Source organism: Temnothorax americanus, unplaced genomic scaffold (assembly GCF_048541705.1).
Source record: "Temnothorax americanus isolate GAGA-0224 unplaced genomic scaffold, ASM4854170v1 Scaffold21, whole genome shotgun sequence".
Taxonomy (NCBI): domain Eukaryota; kingdom Metazoa; phylum Arthropoda; class Insecta; order Hymenoptera; family Formicidae; genus Temnothorax; species Temnothorax americanus.
In genome coordinates this window covers 78,695-102,870 of record NW_027509349.1, presented here as the reverse complement: position 1 = coordinate 102,870, position 24,176 = coordinate 78,695, and the positions used below count along the sequence as shown (strand labels likewise).

At 34.0% G+C, this 24,176-nt stretch overlaps 4 protein-coding genes across 5 annotated transcripts; 3 read left to right on the top strand and 1 right to left on the bottom strand.

Annotated features, from left to right (window-relative positions):
* Window positions 1-3,686: 3,686 nt before the first annotated feature.
* Window positions 3,687-6,546, bottom strand: LOC143897869 (chymotrypsinogen A). Its single transcript, XM_077406817.1, has 5 exons — window positions 6,450-6,546; window positions 5,354-5,618; window positions 4,879-5,024; window positions 4,411-4,682; window positions 3,687-3,869 (listed from the first exon to the last, which is right to left on the bottom strand). Exons 1-5 carry the CDS (start codon window positions 6,544-6,546, stop codon window positions 3,687-3,689), a joined length of 963 nt encoding a protein of 320 aa, XP_077262943.1.
* Window positions 6,547-6,715: 169 nt separating this feature from the next.
* Window positions 6,716-13,328, top strand: Pnpase (polyribonucleotide nucleotidyltransferase 1). Of its 2 annotated transcripts, XM_077406810.1 has the most exons (8): window positions 6,716-6,857; window positions 7,002-9,281; window positions 9,581-10,498; window positions 10,582-10,755; window positions 11,140-11,333; window positions 11,454-11,614; window positions 12,276-12,587; window positions 12,701-13,328. In XM_077406810.1, the coding sequence occupies exons 2-8, from the start codon at window positions 9,085-9,087 to the stop codon at window positions 13,097-13,099; spliced, it is 2,355 nt and encodes a 784-aa protein (XP_077262936.1). In that variant the 5' UTR covers window positions 6,716-6,857; window positions 7,002-9,084; the 3' UTR covers window positions 13,100-13,328. The 2 variants fall into 2 exon arrangements, with proteins under 2 accessions (XP_077262936.1, XP_077262937.1); XM_077406811.1 differs by lacking the exon at window positions 7,002-9,281 and having other exon boundaries at window positions 6,721-6,857.
* A 3,645-nt stretch (window positions 13,329-16,973) lies between these two features.
* On the top strand, window positions 16,974-19,293 carry LOC143897772 (podocan). The gene is made up of 2 exons (XM_077406661.1): window positions 16,974-17,130; window positions 17,645-19,293. The coding sequence occupies exons 1-2, from the start codon at window positions 17,128-17,130 to the stop codon at window positions 19,010-19,012; spliced, it is 1,371 nt and encodes a 456-aa protein (XP_077262787.1). The 5' UTR covers window positions 16,974-17,127; the 3' UTR covers window positions 19,013-19,293.
* Window positions 19,294-20,471: 1,178 nt separating this feature from the next.
* On the top strand, window positions 20,472-24,176 carry LOC143897652 (uncharacterized). Its single transcript, XM_077406458.1, has 3 exons — window positions 20,472-20,602; window positions 21,602-22,293; window positions 22,633-24,176. Exons 1-3 carry the CDS (start codon window positions 20,600-20,602, stop codon window positions 23,429-23,431), a joined length of 1,494 nt encoding a protein of 497 aa, XP_077262584.1. The 5' UTR covers window positions 20,472-20,599; the 3' UTR covers window positions 23,432-24,176.

Genomic DNA, 24,176 nt, shown 5'->3' with positions numbered 1-24,176 from the left:
ATGGGAAAGTCACGTGCGCGCGCGACCGCGCGACGATGTTTTAAGTAGAGGCGACTCTCAAGGTGTAGCGCCATACGTCGCGTTTTTGCCTCAGAGCCGAAATCAAATCAACACACGCTAAGTATACCATTTTCCTTCTTTTCTCTCTCACTTTCTTCCGTGCGATGAAAGTGTGCTATACTGCTATACTGCTCGATCGCACACGTGAAGTTCGATCTAAAATACGATGGCCATTAGCAGCCCCAGCCAGGCCAGCACGGACCTGGGAGCGGGAAGGAGGAATATACAGGGAAAACGCGCGATGCGAATTGTGTGCGCGCGCAGTCGATGATTCAATCGTAAAGGCGATAATAGGATGCTTTCCATATTTACATCAAAACTCAGATAATTCTCACTTGTGTCGCTCTATCCTTTTTGGTACGTAATGAATAATAAAGACAGATGAATGACGTCTGACGTCACAAGTGAGATTTATCTGAGTTTTGATGTGAAATGGAAAGCATCTAATAGGTGCTTTCCATATTTACATCAAAACTCCAGATGATTCTCACTTGCGACGTCGTTCTATCCTTTTTAGCACGTAATGAATAATAAAGACAGAATGACGACGTCTCAAGTGAGATTTATCCTTGTCGTTCTATCCTTTTTAGCAATATTAATGAATAATATAGACAGAATGATCTGAGAATTATCTGAGTTTTGATGTAAATGGAAAGCAACTAATATTTTTGCGATAGATGTTACGATCTTGTTTTTTTTTTTTATAATAATAGCGATGAGCGTGCCTCTCGTATATAACGTCAGCGAATATATTTTCGATTCCACGCGAAGGATCAATTATTCTATACCGAAGCGCGGTGTGTCTATCAAAATGCCGTATTATATTACAAATTGTAAAACCCATTGTTATATATTATTATATAGACACAGGTCTATTTTTATTTCATCATTTATTCATCTTCCCTATTATACATAAACCTCTATTTTTATTCCTCGCTCATTGCAGGACATCGAATTGTCGCGCTTTAAAATATCGCAGTTACAGGGAATTCGAGGTATCGCGGTGTTCGAAATTTAATTTTGAACTTTCGAAACTCAAGGAGACAACGATTAACACCTTCAAAGAAGAATTTAAACGCACCGTGACTTAAATCACGTAAAATGATAATTTCAAAAGTATAATTTGGAGCGGGTTTCCAAGGGATTGGTTATTTGAGAATTTAAAAAATTCTAATTTTTTAAATCGAGATTCCGTGGTCTATGTTGATTAACACCGTTTGACACTCCTTTTTCTCCCCCATGAGACTCACTTCTCTCATTAACTAATGGTGTCGTTAACGGGTATAGTCTGCGGAAAAGAATTCGGCGGAAAGGTGAAAATTACCTTTGAAATTCAAAAGAAATTCCGAGACGTGCGCACGCGTGCACACATTTTCACGTGTATTTTTAATACACATCTTATAATATTATTTCAATAGCATTCAAAGACTTTTAATCTTGTATTGAGAGACAGAGAGAATAAGCGCGAAGTGGATTTTTTCATTTATTTTGGTTTTACTCGGCACACACGTGGCTCGCTCTTGTTTTGCCATTGCGTTATATCAGAGCGAATAGAAATGTATATACATATTATATGAGAGAAAGAGAGATGCATCTCTTGAAAGTTAGAAAGAAAAGCCATTTGAAAAGCCACGAGAGAACAGGTATGGAGGATATCTACATTTATATAAGGATTTCGATTCTGAGAAGCCACTTCTGCTGTTGCGTAAACTATGTCGAGCGAAGCGCGGTGTGTGTCTATCGAAACGCCGTATTGTATTCCAAATTGTAACTATTATAGACGCAAGCCTATTTTTATTTTACCATTTATTCTTCTCTATTGTAGATAAACCTATTTTTATTCTAATTCTATTAGCCTGCGTGTAAGAAAATGACAGAAAAATTATTCAAAGTATTAAAAATATATTTTAGAAATATATTATGAGAATAAATCTGTGTATATGTATATATATATATATATATTATATATCTCTTTCAGTTTGGCGAATGTTATTTGCCCTCTAAATCTTGAATTCTATTTTTAATGCTACACGTATATATAAATATACATATTTATATATTTAAATATTTATTTAGAATACATGCCATTATCACACATACATGCGGTACATGCATGGTGGATATATACGGTATATGGGGTATATGTCCTACATATTTTCTACCGTTATTTGGTGGGTAATATATAGATCGACTTCACCTCTGCGAAGATCACCAGTAGGGGAGATATACCCTCGCGGAATGTCTTTGCCACTTGAATTATTTGCCTGACGAGTTATCAGGATATATATGCAACCCCCACGCAACGGAACGCGACGCACGGTGCACGAAGCGCCGCGCATCTGTAATTAATAATTGAGGCTAATTAAACTCGGTAATCGAATATATGCTCTGCTCTCGCAGTGTGTCGCGCGTGTCCTTTGCGAATCAATATCTCCAACTCGAGTTTACCGTCGCATAGCACCGTGTGTATCGCGTTATTAAAACATTGTACATATAGCGTATCTGCCCGGAACAAACAGCCGCGCGTTATAGTTTATTCGTGACTCTCTCGATACGAATAATGCCGTAAAATCACGGATGTATCCCACATAGCGGACAGGGAAATTTTAAGGGAGATTTATCAGCGACGTCTAATTCTCCAGAAATTTTCCTACATTCGACAAGTCGCATGATTTCGAGCGAGATAGAAATTCATGTTTCACCGACATAATTTAACACGATTTAAAACGAGATCGTCTCATCCTTTCCGGTTGAATGAATAACCGTGAAAGTTTTAACCGGCCGCGGCCAATGTACCGGAAAGAATCTTTACGATCCTCGCGGGACCCTATCATCTTATTTATTTTGATTCCGACGTTTAATCGACTGGATCATTTGCAAATATTTATGATTACAATCTGTAAATAAGATGATTATTATAAGCAGCTGTATAAAAAGCTCGTGCACGTCGTTACCCTAGTGTTTTCAACTTTCTACAGCCTGTTTATTATCTTTGTCAGATTCGCAACGTGACCCATATATATACATTTATTTTTTCGATTATGTTATCTTGACTTTTATAGGTGTTTAATTAACGTCTGTTTTTTTTATTAAATTTTTATTTGCGTACTTGAAACTTTCTTTTTCCAAATGTATATATTATAAACTTACAAACGATGCAAATGTACAATGTAACAAATATAACGCGCTACATGAAATGCCACGTAAAACGGAGATCATTTTATGCCTTGTACATAAAAATGGAATATTCTTCTACTATATTATTGCATTAAAATAATTTTATTACAAAACGTTTTATATCACACACTGCTTTTAACTAACCGTTTAATTAACTGTGTATAAATAATGTATACATGTATAAATAAATAATAAGATATAATGTATATTTCATATAAATTAAGTAATCAAATTTTAAACCGTGCGATAATATAACAGAAAAAGCTACATAATACACGCATGTACATTCCTAAGATATAAAATAAATATAAACGATTTCTAAGTGCAATACAAATTAGCGTACAATATACAACGCAGATGAGGCTATATATATACAAGTACGAGGAACTGGATACGCTAGCATACTGTACAATACATATTTACATCATTGATATTTACAGGAGGGAATTTCATCGCCGTTCGTCGTCGTTGTTGGCGTCGATTGTCTTGTTGATCCAGTGTAGATAATGTTGTATCTTGGTGTACACATCCGGGTAGCCCGGTCTAGCGCAACCGGATCCGAACGACGTGACACCGACCAGCTGCCAAACGCCGTCAGTACGACGACACTGTAGAGGTCCTCCGGAGTCACCCTGAGGATCAGGACAAAAGATGAGATTCAGTTATTTAGTTTCTGCGTATTTATTATTGTTTATAAACTTTGATGTTATAATTAATTCGATATATCACAATAGAATCCCACAAGTGTTTGTTCTCTGTCTATCATTCGTTAATTCTACATTTGGAATTTGAAAATACTTTATTTCGAGTCGATATATAAGCAATTCTTGAATATAAATCTCCGTAATCTCGCGCGCCGCCGATCGCGCGGTCGATTTTATTATGGGAAAGTGCACGAGCGACGTAATTAAACGACAAATCGACACTTTCAGATAATAAAACGTGTTAGCGAGCGGTTCGTTTTACTCTCGGTAGCCGGTACACGCATATATTAATGCGCTCGCGCGTTTGTATCAATGAATTATACAGGATGAATCAAGTTTTCCGTTTCACCGTTCAATGATAAAACATTCCATCGTACGTTTTAAATAAGAGAGAAACCTGGTTATTTTCTACGTAGCTAGTTTTTTTTCAATAAACAAATTAATTTCTTATAGAAAAATGACGAATTACCACGCAGCTTCCGGAGGAACCGTCGATCTGACCGGCGCAGAGGTGGCCCTTCCTGATGGGTACCGAGGTGCCGTAGGCTTGCAGACACTCCTCCAGATTTAGGAGCGGGACACTGGCCTCTAGAAGAGCGGTAGAGAGCGAGGGCGAGGGACCGTATCGACCCCAGCCGGAGGTCACGCATTGTCCTTGGCTGAGATCCTGCCCGGGGCCGGGAAGGCAGATGGTGCGAACGACCTTGGACAGAGGTGCCGGCCTGGCGAGTTTCATCAAGGCTGTAACAGGGAGATCATTCTCAGAACTCCAGCATGGGAATCTGCGACTCGCGAGATTTCTCCGTCTTTAGAATTAATTCTGGATGAAATAAGATAAAAACGCGCAGATTTAGTAAAGGATGACCTTGATCGAATTAGTGAAACTGGGTTTTGTCGAATGTTTTTCCGCGCATTTCGAAGGTATTCAAGGACTCACCTATGTCGTGCACGTAATTATTGAATCTCTCGTGAAGGATCACTTTCTCGACGGGCAGGCGTGCGGATCCGCGTCCTCCCGAGTCCAATTCCCATTCGCCGACCACCGCGGTCCAAAGCGCACCGATGGGTAAATTGAACAATTCGCTGAAGTAAATATCCACTTGAGAATACGAAGCATAAGGTAAATACTTGAAAAAATAAAATATGAACTAAGAATGTCGTTTAAACATGAGTGATAAGTATTCATTTAATGATTTGGACTTAGGAGTATGCTGAATTAACTGAAAATTTTATAAGAGAGAAAAAGAAATTAAGAACAGCTTATACTTTTGAAGAATGGTAAGAGTTAGTTTGAAGTATTAGGAATTAAAATTGAATTTTGATATTAAAATTCAGAGTACGCTTCCCGCGGAATGGAACAGCGAAGTAACTTTCCGGGAAAATCTATCATTCGGTAGAAGTATCAAACTCACTTGTGAATGCAGTGAGCGGCGGTGATCACCCACTTGGGGTCGATCAGCACCCCGCCGCACCAGTGACCGATAAAACCCAGCTTCGGGTGTAGCAACTGAAGGGACACCTGCCAAGGCCACGCGCCCCTTCTGCTGGGCTTGCCGTTGAAAATGCGCCCGGTGGTGGTGGTGGTCGTTGACAACGAGACGCCGTCCTCCATCAGCTGGACCTCCGGCGAGACGATCGATCGCGGCTGCCGCTGCGACGCTGCTGGACATCCGCACTCTGTTACCGGAAGCCGTTTATATTTGCTTAATGCTTTTACTTTGGAATCGCGAGACACGAATTCCACGTGGCCAAATACGGCACCAGGGATACTCAGAGCGAAATTTAAGAGCGCGACAAAACTCGGCGAGAATATATGTCCAGGATCGATTCGTAAGTAATCGGTGAATAAGCGTTAAATACGCGAATATTTCTGAAATGTATTTGGTATTTTATCGCGTGATACCTACGAATTATCCAAAGTTATTGTATACAGGTCTAAAATCCAAGCGTATAACAAACAAAATATAAAAAGGATGCATTAATTTTCAAATACTAGCAATTCAAAATTCGATGAAACTGAAGTTCCTATTATTCCAGAAATCCAGTATACACAAAGTGGCAGAAATGTTAAATTAATCACAAGTTCCAGAAATTAAAATTAACCCGGCAAACACAGAATACACCAAAGGTATCAAAGGTGTATTCTGATGTGTTTGCTGGGAAATTACAAATTTCAAAAATTAGAAATTACATATCTTAAAGATTATGATAACGATGCTAATTAGATATCGAAGAAAAGAAAGAAAAAATCTTATAAAATTAAAAAATAAAATATAAATTATCAAATAAAAGAACTAGCTACTCAAAAATAGATATCAACTCAATCTTATTAATCAAATATTACACTGAGAAATATATCTAAATCTTACAAAAAATTGCACTTTGAAAGATATTATACCTGTGTTTAATTAATAGAATTTCATTTTATTTTTTAGGGATTTTATTACACCGAAGAAAAGAAAGAAAGATTTCGAGTAAGAAAAATCGCAGGGTCGATAAATTACTTACTAAAATGATCCTCTCGGATGATTCTTATCGTGGCACCCTGGACCTCCGCTAGAACAACCACCAGCAGGACGAGGAAATCACCGCGCGGACGATACATCACCAGCGAAATCAAGAATATCCGCGCTGGATCACCACACCGCGCTGCGGATCGCTATGATCTATGGATCCGCATAGCCTGACTGGCCTCGGCGACGCCAATCGCCGGTCCTCGAGTAGGATTAGCGCGACGCGAAGAGCGGATCCTTCGGTATACGAGGCGATCTCGAAGAAAGTGATCGTTGAATAGCGCGGGAGAGGGGAAAAGCGATGTGGTCTAGCAGATGTTGAAGAAACATGAGGCGCGTTTAACATCATAATTTACAGAATGAAACCTCGACGTAAATTTTTACGAGTTAAAACGACGACGAGGTAAGATTTCGATCTTAGAAACGTCCCGTTTAAAATACGAAAAAGAGTGATCTCACGTTAAAAAAAAATTAAATTAAACATCTATGGATTTTGTATTTTTCGATTTAAAATGCGCCCGAGAGTTTTAATTGTTGATTTTTTTAGATACTCGAAATCTGGAACCCAATGAGATCTTCGAATCCTCCAAACCGTAATGTCTTTGAGATCTCAAATCAATTTCGAAAAAGCTGCAGGCACGACGATAAAAATAAACGGGAAGCAAATGAGATTTTTCTTTCGTTTTGAGTGGCTCGAATGGAAATCGATCGAAAGAAATCCTTATAATCCGTTCGAGAGGCGCGGTAAAAAAATTAACGAAGCGAATCGGTAAAAAAAAAAATAAAATAAAAAAGAAGGTGAGAGACTTTCTCTCACTTCGTCGCCAGAAGACAAAGCTTTCGCAGGATTATTTAAATTCGGAGGACTTTCTTCCTTGGTAAAAGAATTTCGTCGCGTGGAGAGCTGTGCGAATGGTTGGGCATATTGTGATTAGCGATTAGATTGCTCGAGGAAAGAAACCGAGGGAACCGAGGCGCGATTCAAGTCTCTCTCTCTCTCTCTCTTTTCTCTCTCTTTCTATCTCATACGTACTGAAACGAAGCGACAACTTTCGAGAGCGAATCACTCTACTCGTACGAGCTGAGAGAAACGCGGTCGATATAATGATATAATCGCTAAGACGATAATGCACTGTTCTGATTTGCGTTGTTACTCGATGTTGCAGGATACCGCGTTTACAGGGAATCTATAAACGTGCAACCGGCGATTTCTAATAATGTTCGAATTATATCCTAAAGATAATTCGATTTTGTACATTGAGCCTAACGAATAGATTAATCGACGTCGTTTCAAGTTGATGAATACGAATCAACCGTAGATATACAGAGATTTTTCGGCATACATTCACATGAAAAATTCTTAATATTGTTCTACTTTGTTACGCAGCATCCCCAGAGAATTTCCTAAAGTAACACACACGCTAATAATAGAAATGAAACAAGATATATATGTTGGCGCGAATGCATCTCGCCTTGCGCGAAATGACAAGACAGTAGAGCGAGAAAGTGAAACCGCATTTGCAATACATATAAAGAGCTCATAGAAAGAAAGGAAGAGCCGTCCCCGTTGTTTTCGATCCACACATTTATCGAACTATACGACCAGTCGGAAGCGCAACAACAAATTTCGCAAAGCGAAATAAACAACGACGCGTTCTTTACGTAATTTACATTCCTAAAATGTCGGGGAAAAAATTAAGAAAAGCTTAAATAACAAGAAAACTTTAACAAATCTTTTTATACATAATATAATGGCATAAATTTAAATACTAGACTGTTTCAATGCGGTATATTTATAAATTCAAATGAAGAATCTAATCGAATGAACAAAAACCATCATCAACAATGAAAGTGGAGAGTTTTCAAGATCTGTTTGTTTTATATTAATGAGAAAAAAGTAAAGAGTTCTTTTTTAATTTAAATGATGTCAGTCATCGCTGTTTTTGTTTCCCAAAGCATTCGCAGTATTCATGGCACGCGCAAGAGTTCTCTATTAATGCGTTCAGTAGAAAAAGCAGCTCCACAGCAGTGAGCGCTCAATGAGCTCTATAAAATTGATTCTTGTCTTTGGTTCTTCGCTGGATCTGAGTATAGAAACCAATAATAATAATGATGATAATCATTAACCGCTCAATGAGAGTTGTTTCTTTTTCGCTGAAAGTCGCCAATAATTTCTATCAGAAGCAGAAGGCGTCAGTGATGTCTTCCTACTTGAAGTCTCCTCCGGACCGCGTCGCATCTGACGTCTGTTTATATCGGATTGTCAAGTTCGCCAAATGTTGCTTCGAAAGTGCGTTTAACAGATCAGGTTTCTATTGTTTGCACTTTTTGCCTTCAGAATCTCCGCTTTCTCCATCCCCAACGCGCTCGAACGTAGTACATTTATCTCGTTAATTTTTATCGATTTCAAGCAATGTAAACAAATCTCATGCATACGTGTTGTCAAAAAAACATATACTATTCCGAAACGATTGGATGTGGCGAACTTGACTGAACTTGACAGTCACGATGCAACGCGTCTGATTGGCGGAAATCAATTTCAAGCGGGAAGGCATCAAATGGCGCTTTCTATCGTCCAAATATGGCGGCTCACTTGAAAAATGTCACGATCGGCGACCCAATGAGAGTCTATGGTCTATATTCACATTCACGTGCGTGTGCGTGCGTCAAAGATGCTAGCGTTTACGAGTTTTAGGTTATCGAGATACCGGAGATCAGTAGTTTTGCCATGTAAAAATTTGTGTGAAAATGGAAATGTTTGTTACGTTAAGTTTAGTAGCGCAAGTAACAAGAATGTCGGCACGGAGACTGTCACGTTGTCTGACGGGTGAGAACTGGAGATTGTCACGTTCGCACATTGTAACCTATATTTCGAATCAGATGTAATCAGATGTAATCTACCTGAAATTAACTGAAAAATATGGTTTTTAATTCGTAGTTTCTGTAAAGTTTTTTGTTTATTTTTAGAAACCCCTTGTTTTCAGTTTATCACTTATTTGAAAAGTGCTTAGAAATTATGAGAAAGAATTAACTCTATTCAATAATAATTTATATATATGTGTGTATATATATATATATATATATATATATATTTCTGATTGGCTGATGTGTTTTTTATATGTCCAGCAAGCAACTCCACTTCTCTACGGGCAAATATGCACGTTTCGCCGATGGTTGCGCAGTTACGACTCTGGGAGACACTTCTGTCATGGTCACCGCAGTCTGTCAGAACCAGTCGTCTACCTCTTCGTTCCTGCCACTCGTCGTGGACTATAGACAGAAAGCGGCGGCGGCCGGTCGTATACCAACTAACTTTCTACGAAGGGAACTTGGACCGAGCGAGCACGAAATTCTTACGAGCAGAGTCATTGATCGGTCCATAAGGCCATTATTTCCAGAAGGCTTCTACTTTAACACCCAGATAATGTGCAACATGTTAGCTATCGACGGCACGAACGATCCAGATGTGATTGCCATTAATGGCGCCTCCGCGGCTCTCAGCGTTTCCGATATTCCATGGAATGGTCCTGTGGGCGCTGTTAGACTCGGAATGATCGACAATGAAATGATAATCAATCCTACCAGACGTCAAATTCAGGACGGTATATTGAACCTCATTATCACCGCGACTAAGCAAAATCTAATCATCATGTTAGAAGGCTCGGCCAATGAGATATTGGAGCAACATTTAAAGAAGGCGATAAAGCTTGGCGTCAAGGAATGCCAGGGCATTGTAACGGCGATTACGAATTTGCAAAAGACGTGCGGTAAAACGAAAAGAGAGATTGAAACTAATGAACAACGGCAAGACGATAATCCGAAGGGTACCGTGAAAGAACTCTCGGAGGCAAAATTGCGAGATATATTTACAAATCATACGTACGATAAGATATCGAGAGATAACGCAGTTAATGATCTTAGAAATAGCGTTATCGAAACATTGCGAAAGGATAACGCGGATTTGGATGTTAAGTTAGCGGAAAAAAACTTTGGAAAAATTGTCAGAGATGTATTTAGGACGTTGATTTTAGAGAAGGATGTCAGGTATTTTTTCTTATATTGTAAGATGTTTTTTTATCGTCGATCTTCGAATAACGATCGAGATATTAGGAATTGATGATTTGCAGGTGCGATGGTCGCTCGATGGATGGTCTACGCGATATATCGTGTCAAGTAGATCTCTTCAATCCTCTTCATGGTTCAGCTGTGTTTCAAAGAGGTCAAACCCAGGTCATGTGCACCGTGACTTTGGACTCTTTGGAGAGTGCGCTGAAAATGGACGCCATTTCGATGCTAATTAGGTATATTAATAGTAATACAATTAAGCTTGGACATTATTCTTTCTTTTGTACTGGTTTATTTTGTTTTATGACATTGCAACTGCGTCACAATGTAGTGCAAGATTTTGTTACAGAGATATCTCGATCTGAAAATATAGAAAAGGGTTTAAATTAGAATATAGTTTTACTGAAAGAATTAGCTAAGTAAGAATAGACAAGCACAAATGTCTACGCGTTACAATATTTACTGTAGTTGTTAATAAGACAGTGTTTGCGTTTACAATCTACTATTTTCGATTTCTACTTGAATTCTTTTTAGTCAGATATGGATTATTCGTTGAATTTGTCTGATTAAATCTTATTAACGCATAATAAACATCTGAAATTTTAACTTTTTTGTGGCAGTGGCGTGAAGGAAAAGAACTTCTTTCTTCATTACGAGTTTCCACCTTACGCAACCAATGAAACGGGAAATGTAAGTCGAGTAGGCCGCCGAGAATTGGGACACGGCGCTTTGGCGGAGAAAGCTTTGCGACCGGTTCTTCCAAAGGATTATCCCTTCACTATAAGACTGACTAGCGAAGTCCTAGAATCAAATGGTGAGGCAATGTCAGAGTGACTCCAAACTTGGTTATATCAAAAACGTTTTTATATAGGCGCGATATGATGTATCGGTATAAGTTATGTATCAGTATTTATTTTTTATATTTTATGAAAAGGTTCTTCCTCGATGGCTACCGTCTGCGGTGGAAGTTTGGCACTGCTCGACGCAGGTATACCAATATCTTCGGCAACAGCCGGCGTGGCTATTGGTCTTGTAACTAAATGTAATGAAACCAATATGAATATCGAGGAGTACAAAATATTGACCGATATATTAGTACGTATTTACATAGTCTTACTACACCGTTTAGATAACTGTTAACTCGGTTATACGTACATACGTATCTCTCCGAATTTCAAACACGTGATTTTTGAAGGAGAATGGTTTTAAGAAAAATATATCGGACGAAGGTTGCTCGTCTTCTGACATAAATTATAGAAATAATTGGTTTTATATAGGTTCCCGTTGAAAATTTTCAAGTTACCGCTTTATCCTCCTGAGGGAATAAATGAGGATCAATTTTGACATAGGTTTAAAGACTTTTGAAATCTATAAAATTTGACATTAGAACAATTAAAATTGATCGCGTAATTCTCTGGATGTTAAGCTTTACGTGGGCCATTCTGTATATTAAAAAAATTACGCTCTACGCGCGCATGTAGAACGGGCCTGAAGTCGATCATAGACCTAGTATCGACACCTCTAAATATTTCGGAAAGTATGCTATTATAAAAAAAGAAATGTTTTGTACAAAAGTTATGTGATATGAAGTAATTTATTATTAACTGAACATGTATCGATTTGATCTTGGATTCAGATCAGATTGTTGATCCCTTCAGGATAAGTTTATCCCGAGTTACGAGTTGTTAAAGTTTAATCACTGGAATTGGACGTCGGTATTAAAGTCAGCGATTTTGACAAAAACTTTTGATTGCAGGGAATCGAGGATTACCTCGGGGACATGGATTTCAAAATAGCAGGTACCAAGCGAGGATTCACCGCGTTGCAGGCTGATGTAAAGATACCAGGTGTCCCGTTGAAAATCATGATGGAGTGTATACATCAGGCGACGAATGCTAAATTGGAAATAATTAAGATAATGAATAACGTGATACGGGCACCGCGACAAACTAGGAAGGACAAGATGCCGGTGGTCGATAACTTGGAGGTTCCTATTCATCAAAGAGGAAAGTTCCTCGGGGTTGGTGGAATGAACCTGAAGAAGATATTTTTGGAGACCGGAGTGCACGTAAGATTTTTATCACGATTTTGTACATGATGATCTGATACTATTAATATCACTTATTTTGGTTATTATTATATAATTTGAGATTATCAGTTCTTTATTTTTATATCGTTCAGATATATCCGCACGATGAAAACACCTACTCAATATTTGCGCCAAATGAGGATGCCATGGCTGAGGCCAAGGAAATGATAGACGACATTTTGCGAAAGGATCGTGAGCCAACCTTGGAGTTCGGCGCTATTTATACCGCTAGAATAGTGGAAATTCGAGAAACTGGGGTCATGGTGACGTTATATTCCAATATGGTACCGGCATTATTACCTAACTCACAATTAGACCAACGTAAAATCCATCATCCCAGCGCTTTAGGACTTGAAGTCGGTCAAGAGATACAGGTCAAATATTTCGGACGAGATCCAGTGTCCGGACAGATAAGGATATCACGGAAGGTGTTGCAAACACCAACTTTGATTCCGAAAACTTTACATCGCGATGACGCGGAGAAAACGTGAAATTTATGTTATAATAGAATTGAGCTTTAAACTAATGCGTTTGTGACACACACACATCAGCTATCCATGTGTGAGAAAAAACGCTCTGTATATTTTCCGTCATCCTGTTAAAAAGTAATCATTGTTTTTATGTACAGTAGACTCCGGCTGTATGTACTTGTCTTGTATTTTTATACGATATTGTTATTAAGAATAGAAATATATATACAAGCATTGCAATTAAAGCATATTTAATAATGTTTTATCTTTTATCTATCCTGCTGTCATATACATTATCGTCAATACAAATTGCTAGAGAATTTAATGAAGTTTGCAAGATTAGATTACAAAACATGATTCTTAAATTGCCTTTGCAACGGTACAGAACATTCTATAATGTACAAGGAAAAATACACGATTAATTTTTCAATTTCCAAAGATGGTTTTCTCTCGAGAACATAATCTTAAATGAAAACGTTCTGTTCTACATTACTCAATATTATTTTTGTATCTATAATCACAGTTGTTTTATATTGGTTGTTTATATTGAATGGAAACCCAAATCAAGGTCAAAAGTCATGCAATTAAAAACAAGTTAAAAAAATAGTGCAAATTAGAAATTTGCACTTGGCTTCCTCATAGAAAAAGTGACGTCTTAAGATGCTAATACAGCTCTCTGATTGGCTGATGACGCCTTTTGAATATAAGACCCGACTATGAATACCGGCCTTAAAGAATTACATAAAGAGAAAACTGAAGAATATAACAAAATAAAAAATAGACCAATATCTTAAAATTTACAGAAGTTAAAGTTATTACAGACATTTTTCTAAAAATTAAGGACCTTTGATCGCGTATAAAGCTGAGTCTAATCAACCAAATCTTAAAGAATTATATATGAAATAGGGGTAGAAAAGACTGAAAAATATAATAAAATTAGAAATAGATCGATATCTCCAAATTTGCGGAAATTAAAGCGTAAACAAACATTTCTGCAAATTCAAAATTTTATTAAAAAAGAACCCCTTGATTATATTAGCAATTTTTATTAATTCTATTATATTCTTCAGTTTTTTCTACCCCTATTTCACATATAATTCGTTAAGATTTGGTTGATTAGTTTTGGAGTTATAGAAATTTCGGTAAATTTGGCACATACATACACACATACACACATACATACACATACCGACATTTTTTAAAATAGCGATTTTTCGACGTTTTAGAACATTCTAAACACATTGGCAAAAGCGACTAAAAAAAATTTTTTTTTACGAAAACAGCTTCCTCTATGAGAAAGCAATAGAACAGAATGATTCAGCCTATATATCATGGCTTGTATCACTGCTTGTGCTATCTTTTCCTAGAAATAAATAAAGAGAAACTAAAGTAAGCTAAATAGAATATCATGATGATAACTTGTCATTAAATTGGCATATACAAAGTAATAATTACATCAATTCAATTCAATTAAAAAATGCGTTACACGCGTATTGTTTGCAATTTTTAAAAATTATATAACTATAACTCAAATTTTATTTGAATTATATATATATATATATATATATATATATATATATATATATATATATATGTATATCATGTTTACAGAATTTAAATCCACAGAATTTAACATTGATATAAAACAATTTAGACTTTAGTATATTCAAAAATAAAAATTATTTATTTTATAAACTATAAAAATAAAAGACCATTAAATAAAATGTCTTAATTAATTGATATGCCAACAGAGCATGCTGCGTTTCTGCCATCATAGTGTACTCGCAGACAAGTTTCATTCCTGCCGACAATCTGTTATTACACGTTACTATATGATAGCAAGTTATGTGCAATCTCGGTGTGCACTCTGCTGACACATTGTGCCAGCATGCAATGTTTGAAATTTGCTTTATTTATGTTGATAAACTCTACACTAAATTTTTGCCGCATTTCTGCTGTTACATTGTGACGCACATTAATTGTGCTTAATTTTTGCTGCGTTTCCTGACAGCATTAACTGAAACGGCATAACCTGCTATAATATTGACAGCATTCTCTGTTGACATAATATGCAGTACATAAATCGCAAAACGTGCTCTGTCACATTTGATAAGTTTCACAAATTGTCGTATTGAAATTTTATCATAGATATATGTATTGTGTAAATTGTAGATGTAAATTTTAAAAAAATAGAAATTTTCTCTAAATAAATTTATCGTTGTATTTCGAAATGACATTACTTTTAATGTAGTGTAAGATGATTTTGGTCAATTACGTTCCTTTTTCTCGAAAACGTGATAAATTGGCCGCATTTCGGTATTCACTGCTAGTATTATACTGAAAATCTATATTTTACGTCACTCACACTGGACGCAGCCATTTATAAATAAATAATTTGACAATCAATATTTCAATCTACATTGCACTTCATGTCCTCGAATATTTTCCATAATTTCTGACCATGCTCCGTACGACTGCACGCTTATTTTATCGCTACGTGTTCAAGCGGAGCTCTACGTTCACACTTGGCGTTGTGATTAGCGCGATGTTCTTTGAGAGAGCTTACGATCAGGCTTGCGATTATATACACGAAACTGTGAACAAAGGGGTACGTTGATACATTGATATATGTGTTGATAAAGTCATCGAAGTTGTCAAAAAATTAATGAAATTAATTTATTTAATATTTATCGCAGAGGCTTTGGAAGCATATAAAGCATCGATATGAAAATTCAATTATGGAAACTCGATATACACGCAGAGATCAAGCAAAACCTTCCATTAATAACGAAGAAAATCGTTAAAGAAGTTTTATGGTATATATATATATATATATATATATATATATGCTTAGGGGGTAGGCAATATATTTCATATTATTAAACATTAAAATTGGTCAAGTACGCTTATTAATATTATTATATTAACTCTGTTACCGTATTTCAGGTAATTTTATTTTAGCAACAGTAAATATGAGAACTCAAATAATGTGTGTACATCGATGTGTGTCCATATTAGGCCAGAGACAAAAGCACTCAACTATAATATTTTTCTCTCAGCTTTTACAAATATGTTCCCTTAGTTACATACACTTATCGATTCTTTAAATAATGTTGCAATATATATCAGTTAAAAGTATCTTAAATAAAGAACACACTTTAATCGAAGAAACATTTAATAATTATATAAACTATTTAATTATTTTAACATTTATTAAAATATAGTTATTATAAATAAAAGTTGAATCTAGTTATAATAATATAATTGCATTTAATTATTATAATTAGCGTCTTTTCTATATCCTAAAATTTTCCTTTACTTACTACTTGTATTCCATATACATGCACAGAACGAAAATGCATCGTAATTTTCTCTCTCTTTCTCTCATTCACTTTCTCATTCCATGTGTTCATGTGATCATGTGGTAAATGTGAGAGCAGTGTAACGGGATAACGGTGTAAGAGGACTATCTTGTTTTGCAGAAAAAAGAATTAAGTAGAGTAGAAGAAAATGTACAGTAGAAGATTTTAACGTAGAAGAAATTGATTATATTTATTATTTCGAGAAACTTCTTGTCGACTTTGAAGATTCTAATGTTTAAACTACATATCTGTTGAGCGATTGACGTTCGTTAACCGGCAATTCTTTATAATCACAATAGTTTTGTGAGTATATTGTAATATGTAATTTCTCTTTCCCAATTAATTTGATCAAATATAATTCTTTTTGTGATTTTTGTACATTATACATATATTATGTGTTTATATACACATACACAGAAAATATTTCTATTTATTTGATAATTTAATACGTTTGTTAGATATCGCTTCGATGAACTTTGCGTTTAATCTGCCCCGGAACTTCCGGATGATAAAAACATGCATGTGAGATAGAAGATGCTGGGTTTTTAATAATTACGGGACGGTATAAATATAGGCTGCTGTTACGAAAGCGCACAGTCTTTACGAAAAGAGCATCTGACTGAGTGCAGAGGCGCTATATAATAGCCACAAAATAGAAAATTATTATACTTCGAAGCAATTATTACAATGGTATGTTATATTTTCGTTATTTTATAATGATTTACATGTAAACTTTGTATATTTTATAAAGAAATAGCTAAGCGATACATTTAATATTTCGCTATGACATTAATTCATTAATTGTGTCTGTCGTGTAGTTTTTATTACGATAATTAATAGAATTCGACTTAATTTAGAATTCAAAAATGAGAAGTAAAGATTTCGTAAATCTAGATTAAATTTTTTATTTTAAATACTTAGTAAAGTAAATCTTTATAATAGGCAGAAACAAGCAAATTATCAATTTTTATTTAATTTTAAATGAATTTAAAAGAATAGAATTTTAATATAACACACGTAATTTCCAAGATATTTAACGTAAATAATAGAGATGGTGTATAAAAGAATAGTATTTTTTCGCTTATAAAAAGTTGAACTAACAAAGTTTTCTAACTAATAAAATTTTTTATAGATATTTATATTTTTTATGTTGTACATTTACTTCGTTTAATGTCACGTATGTTATTTTTTATTATTTTTACAGATGAAATCAATAATACTGGTTGTATTAACGCTTTTTTTTGCTGGAAAGTACAGCTTACAGCAACCGAATATGAAAAGCATATCAATACGTTCTAGAGAACATGAAACAATACACGACATAAAAATTACCGATAATGAAATCCACAAAATACAAAATTGTGGAAATACAGAATTTGTCAATTTAAGCGAAATGTATCTGCGAAATATTCAGAATAATGTTATTCAAAGTGACGCAATCCGTCACGTATCTGTACACCACAACTTTTTCAAAAAAGTTCCTCAAAACATCTTGAATTACGTGACTCATTTGTCTTGTTTCAATCTGTCACGTAACAATATTGATCTCTACAATAAGAATAATCAAATTCAGCATCCATATCTAAAAGTATTGGATTTAAGCTATCAGACGACGTCAGACGTAAATGCAATACCACAAACGGAAGCCTTCGATGAAGAAACGGAAGATGTGTATAAATTTATGACATTCGATAGCACGAACATGAAATTACCAAATTTAGAATATCTCGATTTAAGTGGAAACGACATTTCCACTTTGTTATGGGGTTTTAATAAGTCTTTTCCAAAATTGGTACGTTTAGATTTAGTAAATATCAATGCGCAAGAATTAGATCCGAACTTTTTTTACAAAATCCCATCATCTTTGCGCGTTCTTCATTTGGAGAACAATCATCTCCGCAATTTGATGCTACGGAACGTAGCAGAAATTTCAACTTTATATTTGAATGGGAATCCGTTGGAAAAGCTTAATATAAATTCTACGACATTGCGAACACTATCATTATCTAATTGCACGAAACTAAGTGCGGCATTTTTCGATACGCCTTACTTAGAAATACTTGATTTATCAAGAAATAATTTAAATAATGACATTGGCGTTCATTACGAAATGTTTCGTGCATTGCGCGTACTTTTATTAGATTATAATAAATTTTCATATATTCCTACTCTAAATAATGTTCAGTGGATCAAGGAATTGTCTTTACGTTATAATATGATCAAACACATTAGTCCAAACAGCTTTAAGTATTTAACATCCTTGAATAAGTTGTCGTTAAAAGGAAATAGAATAGATAATCTTGAAAGAGAAACCTTTTCAGGTCTGGATAAATTGGAGTATTTAGATTTATCGGAAAACCAATTAAATCATTTGCCTACTGACTGGGCGTTGCCGTTAAAAAATCTCAAATATTTAAATGTAAATTCGAATCAGTTTGCGACTATTTCCGAAATGGGAATTTACTCAATAACTTCACTAAACCATTTATTTGTAAAAAATAATACTTTTACCAAGATAACAACTCTGGAAATAGAACCGTTACCCGATTTTATTACCATATTCTTAGTTTAATATGATTCAGTTTTAACGCTATACTGATTACTATTTTGCAACTTCATTATTTTAATTATTAAGCGTTTGTTTAACGTGCATTTAGTATTCCACATTTCCACATATGTGTATAACATCTCTCTAATTTTTATAAGTCTATCATGTAAGGCGCAAAAATAATTTATTACGCCATAATTCTTAGTTATAACCCCGACATACTTTTTTTCAAATATACATTGTAAACTTATTTTAATTATTGTTATATCATTTTTGTAAATCAAAAATAAAAACTATTTAGTATATTTAACCGATCCGTTCATTTGAAATAATAATTTATACCAACGACGTAATAGGATATGTAGTAAGAAAATCTCTGCTGTTAGTTGATACTCGGCGCGCTACAGCTTCGCTATCTGCTGAGTATGCTGCTGAATTCCCACTAAAAAAAGAACGGATTTAGCTTTAATAGAAGTTATTCTGGCTGCTAAAAAAAAACGCTACAAACACTCATGGTATAATCTTTTATTAGTTAAAAACTAAAACAACTTAATTAAAATTACATATCTTGATAAAAATTTTCAGACCTCATATACAAAAGACAAAATAAATTAATTATAAAATACATCCAACTCTTTAAATATATATTATGCCTTATCTTATTAGATGCTAAAAGCCACTTATCGGATCTGCAATTCTGAGAACTTTTCTCACCAAACTTTAGATGGTTCAGATTATTTATGCCATTGGACGTTGATGATGCATGGTATGATAAGTGTGTAAGACTAGCCGTAAGAATGCATGGAGTTCATGAGAAATTATCCCCGTGACACAAGATACGTTTTAATCGCGCGTGCTCAGGAAAGTAACGACGATATAATCTTTGATCGCGGATAAAAAAGTAGACATTATATTAATTTTATCATCTTCGATATTTTTCTATTGTAATACATTATATTGCACATGCAATACATAAAATAGAATAAAATAAAATAATATCTAGACATAAAAAGTATAAAGAGGTACAGAATCTGAAAAATAAAAAAATAAGAACAGAAAATATAATTGTTTAAAAAAAGACAATACATATTCTAAAAAAACATTTATATATATGTATATTTGTATGCGCATTAGAATCAATTACAAAGTAAGGGCTTTAAATTTTCAAACTATCTTATATATATTGTTTTATTCTTAATTATTAAAATATACATATATGATATTGGAGATATTTAATATCCTTTACGAAAGATGAATTAATTAATAAAGAACGAATAAACTAAAAATATGAGAAACCAATTTCTAATACAGTATTTTTAGTATAAAATAGTATCTCAATTTCAATTAAGGAAAAGGCTTAGGATTGTTTTAATTAAGTGAACTTAACACAATATAAATGCCTTCATTTCAACTGGAGGGTATGATGCGTCATATAGACGGCACTGCGTGAAGACAGACCCCCCTGAGGACCATCCTCGGTATATAAGAAGATAAGTTTGCCTGCTTGCGACAAAAGGTGTTAGACTGCTTGAGTGAATTAATCCGTGAGTGCAGAGAAGTATTTAAGAAGAGTTTAACAACTTTAAGAAATAAACCGTACAACCAACATCAATGGTAAGTATTCCGCAAATTACTAAAATTTGTCCCGAAATTATCATTACGTTACTCTTTCACATAACTAAAGTCTAGAACATACTTAAGAGAGCATACAAATATATATTTTTTTAATACATTTATAATATAGGTTTATGTTTATATAATATTGACTATTTAATATATATAATCCATATCTAAATATATTTAAATAATTCATTGTAAAGTAATTATCTTGACTATAACAAATAAATTTAAATAATTGTTTTTTAAAGTATTACCTTATAATATTTGAATTGAAAATCGTATATAAAATTTATTAAATATTATTTCACTTATTTTTTTGGAAAAATGACACGTAGAAAGCTTCTCGTAAAAGATTAAAATATTTAAAAAACAATAAAATTCCATGTTATTACTTGTACAATTATTTTAATATATATAATTCTATGTGTTCATATTATAAGCGATGAATAGATGTGAATAGGTAATTTATATTATCAAAATAGAAAAATGTTATTTATTCTAAAAGATTTAATTTGTATATTAAATTATAGAGTAAGTTATAGAGTTTTCTTTTTCAATAAATATTATATAAACCTGTAATGGGGTTTTGAACCGCATTTTTACGAAATATTATACACATGAATATATAAATTTAATATATACATATACATTGCATGCATATTCAAATTTATTAATTATTATTATTTATTTTATGTCAGTATAATAATAAGCCATTCCATTTCTTAATATTAGTTTAACTGATTACCAATTTTTATGTATTATGTTCTTAAGAAATTTTAATTTATTTAAAAAATTTATTACAGTCTTATTTTTACGTTAACTTATTATTATTTTATTGACTTAATTTATATATTTGTTGTTTTTATTTTATATTAATTTATTATTAATAAATTAATTTTATTAGTAGTTTCTAAACACATACTAAGTTAGTTTGTGTTTCTTAATCTCATTGTTAAATATATTAATTTGCCTGTTTATTATTTCTTTTTTTAGATGGTGCTAGGCCACAAATTTACGATTTTTCTCGTTTACACCTCTGTATACCTAGCAAAAACTCAGGAAAACTACGGAACATCCCTTTACGATTTCAAGAAGCATAAATTATTTCCAAATGATGAGAAGCCACGTTTAACCGACACTTCAACTGTCCCACCAATAATTCGTGGGCCCCTGTGCCCCCGACACAGTCATATCTTCAGTTTCTCTAACGTCGGTCTTCAAAAAATCGGTCGAGACTTTATCAACAGCAATGACATCATCAATCTAAGACTCGATGACAATAACATAAGTGATATTTCGCCATTCGCTTTCCGCAATATGCGAAACTTGCAGTATCTGGACCTTTCCGGAAATAACATTCCGAAAGAAAAGCTATTGTCGTTGACCGGAAACGAAAAATTAGAGGTGTTAATTATCGATAACAACCGAGATTCTCATAACCCCCTGAAAAATACCCTGATTGAATATGAAGTTTTTTCAAATTTGAAATATCTGCACCTGTGCAATAGTCAATTAGGAAACTTCCAAGTGCCTTTTCAGCTCGCTACACCCATTTTGACTCACTTATATCTGAACAACAACAGCATCAGCTCCAGTGATGTCGTCTTCGAAAATATCCCGGCAACATTGACTCATCTTCACCTAAAGAAAAATTTGATCGATCGAGTCAAACAAGGCAAACCCAGGTACAAATGTTTATGGATTGTTTTTTATAGAATATAAAAAACAGGATTTTTTAAATGGGCAGTAATTGACATTGGTATATTTCTGTTATTGTCATTATTGGTAGTGTTAATATTGCTTTATTTTTGTTTTTAATGATATCGATATTTTTTGTTATTATTGTTATTAATATTGATATTATTTTTATTATTGTCACACTACCATTCCAGTTATTGATTTTATATTGTTTTGTCATTTTATAGCTGTTATTATTGTCCTGTTATCATTGTTATTAATATCACTGTTACTGTTATTGTTGACGCTATTTATTTCTTTATTTTAATTTTGTCTATTAATTTTAGGAACTTACGGGAACTCATTATGGACGATAACGCCATTACCCAAGTATGCTTTGAGGACTGCGAAGACAAATCCATATCCTTGAAAGACGCTGTATTATTACAGAATCTGTCTTTAGCCAACAATCTGATCTCAGAAATATCGCCCGATGCCTTCAGTGACACGAGACAGCTGTCAATATTAGATCTCTCGGGCAACAAGATCACCGATGTGCCCAAGAACGCTTTTAATAATACTATTAGCATAAGTGCTCTTTCTTTGGCTAACAATACACTTGCTACCGTACCGGATGTTTGCTCGATGTTTCGCCTAAGGACTCTTGATCTGTCCGAAAATCGCATCAGTGCAATTCTCTCAGGCACTTTCTGTCCTTACTTGAGTAGTTTGGAGTATTTATATTTATCAAACAATGCTATAACCACAATTCAGTTCCGAGCTTTCCATAATCTTCAGAAATTGAAATATCTGGACCTTTCCGGAAATCGACTTAGGGAGCTTCCGATGAACTGGGGATACACGTTGTTCATTCAAGAGCTGCATCTTGAACGAAATAACTTCACCGAACTGGACAACATATCATTAATTAACCTTAAAGAGCTGACAAATGTTTACCTTGATGAGAACCCTATGCCAATATTGAAAGCAGAGTCTTTCCGATCGCTTCCAGGACACTTAAGAGTACATTTGAAGAATATGCGTGTTGAGGATAAATGCGCACAGTGTCAATGCGATAATGACGAAGACGAGGGTGATAATGAGGATGATAACCAAAATAATTATGGTGATGATAATTCTATATAATTCTAATAATATTTTGTGGTAATCATTCAAGGAATATTTACCGTTAGAATTATGATAAGATTTTTTAATGGTTGGAAATACATTTTCTTAGCATTTAACTGTTTCATTAAAAAAAAAAGTTGCAAATAAGTTTTGTGGAAATCTGAGAAATCCGAAATAAGGCAAAAATTAAGTATTTCGGTGTACATTAAATTAAAACGTATATTGGTGAAAACAGAAAAGTAATTTATAATAAAATCTTTTTATCACTTGTAAGAGAAATACATATATTAATAGTACCTTATAGTACTTATTTTCAGAGATCCTCTTTATTTGTATTAAAAATACTATTTTTAGAAAGTTTTAAAAATGTTTCACATAAAACATGGTAAATAATGAAACAAGCACATCAGTTTTAATTTAGCTAATGCATATTTTTCGAATTATCTTTCATTGTGTAACTCATTTAGCGGATATATGAAAAAAAAAACCGATTTTGTTTTTTCACCATACAAATAAATAATTAGGTTTTTTTACGATAAATATTTAGTTTTACAAATTAAAATCAAATAATAATCGTTGTCGCTTTATAGTGCTTATATGCTTGAAATGAAGTACTTAAAACAAAGTACATTATTTGATTTCATTATATTACGATTGTATTTTGCTAATGCTTTATTATAAACTTGGTCATTTAATGTTTGCATCATTATGTATTGCTATAAGATAAGATAATTATAAAATATGCATGCGTAATTGCATATAT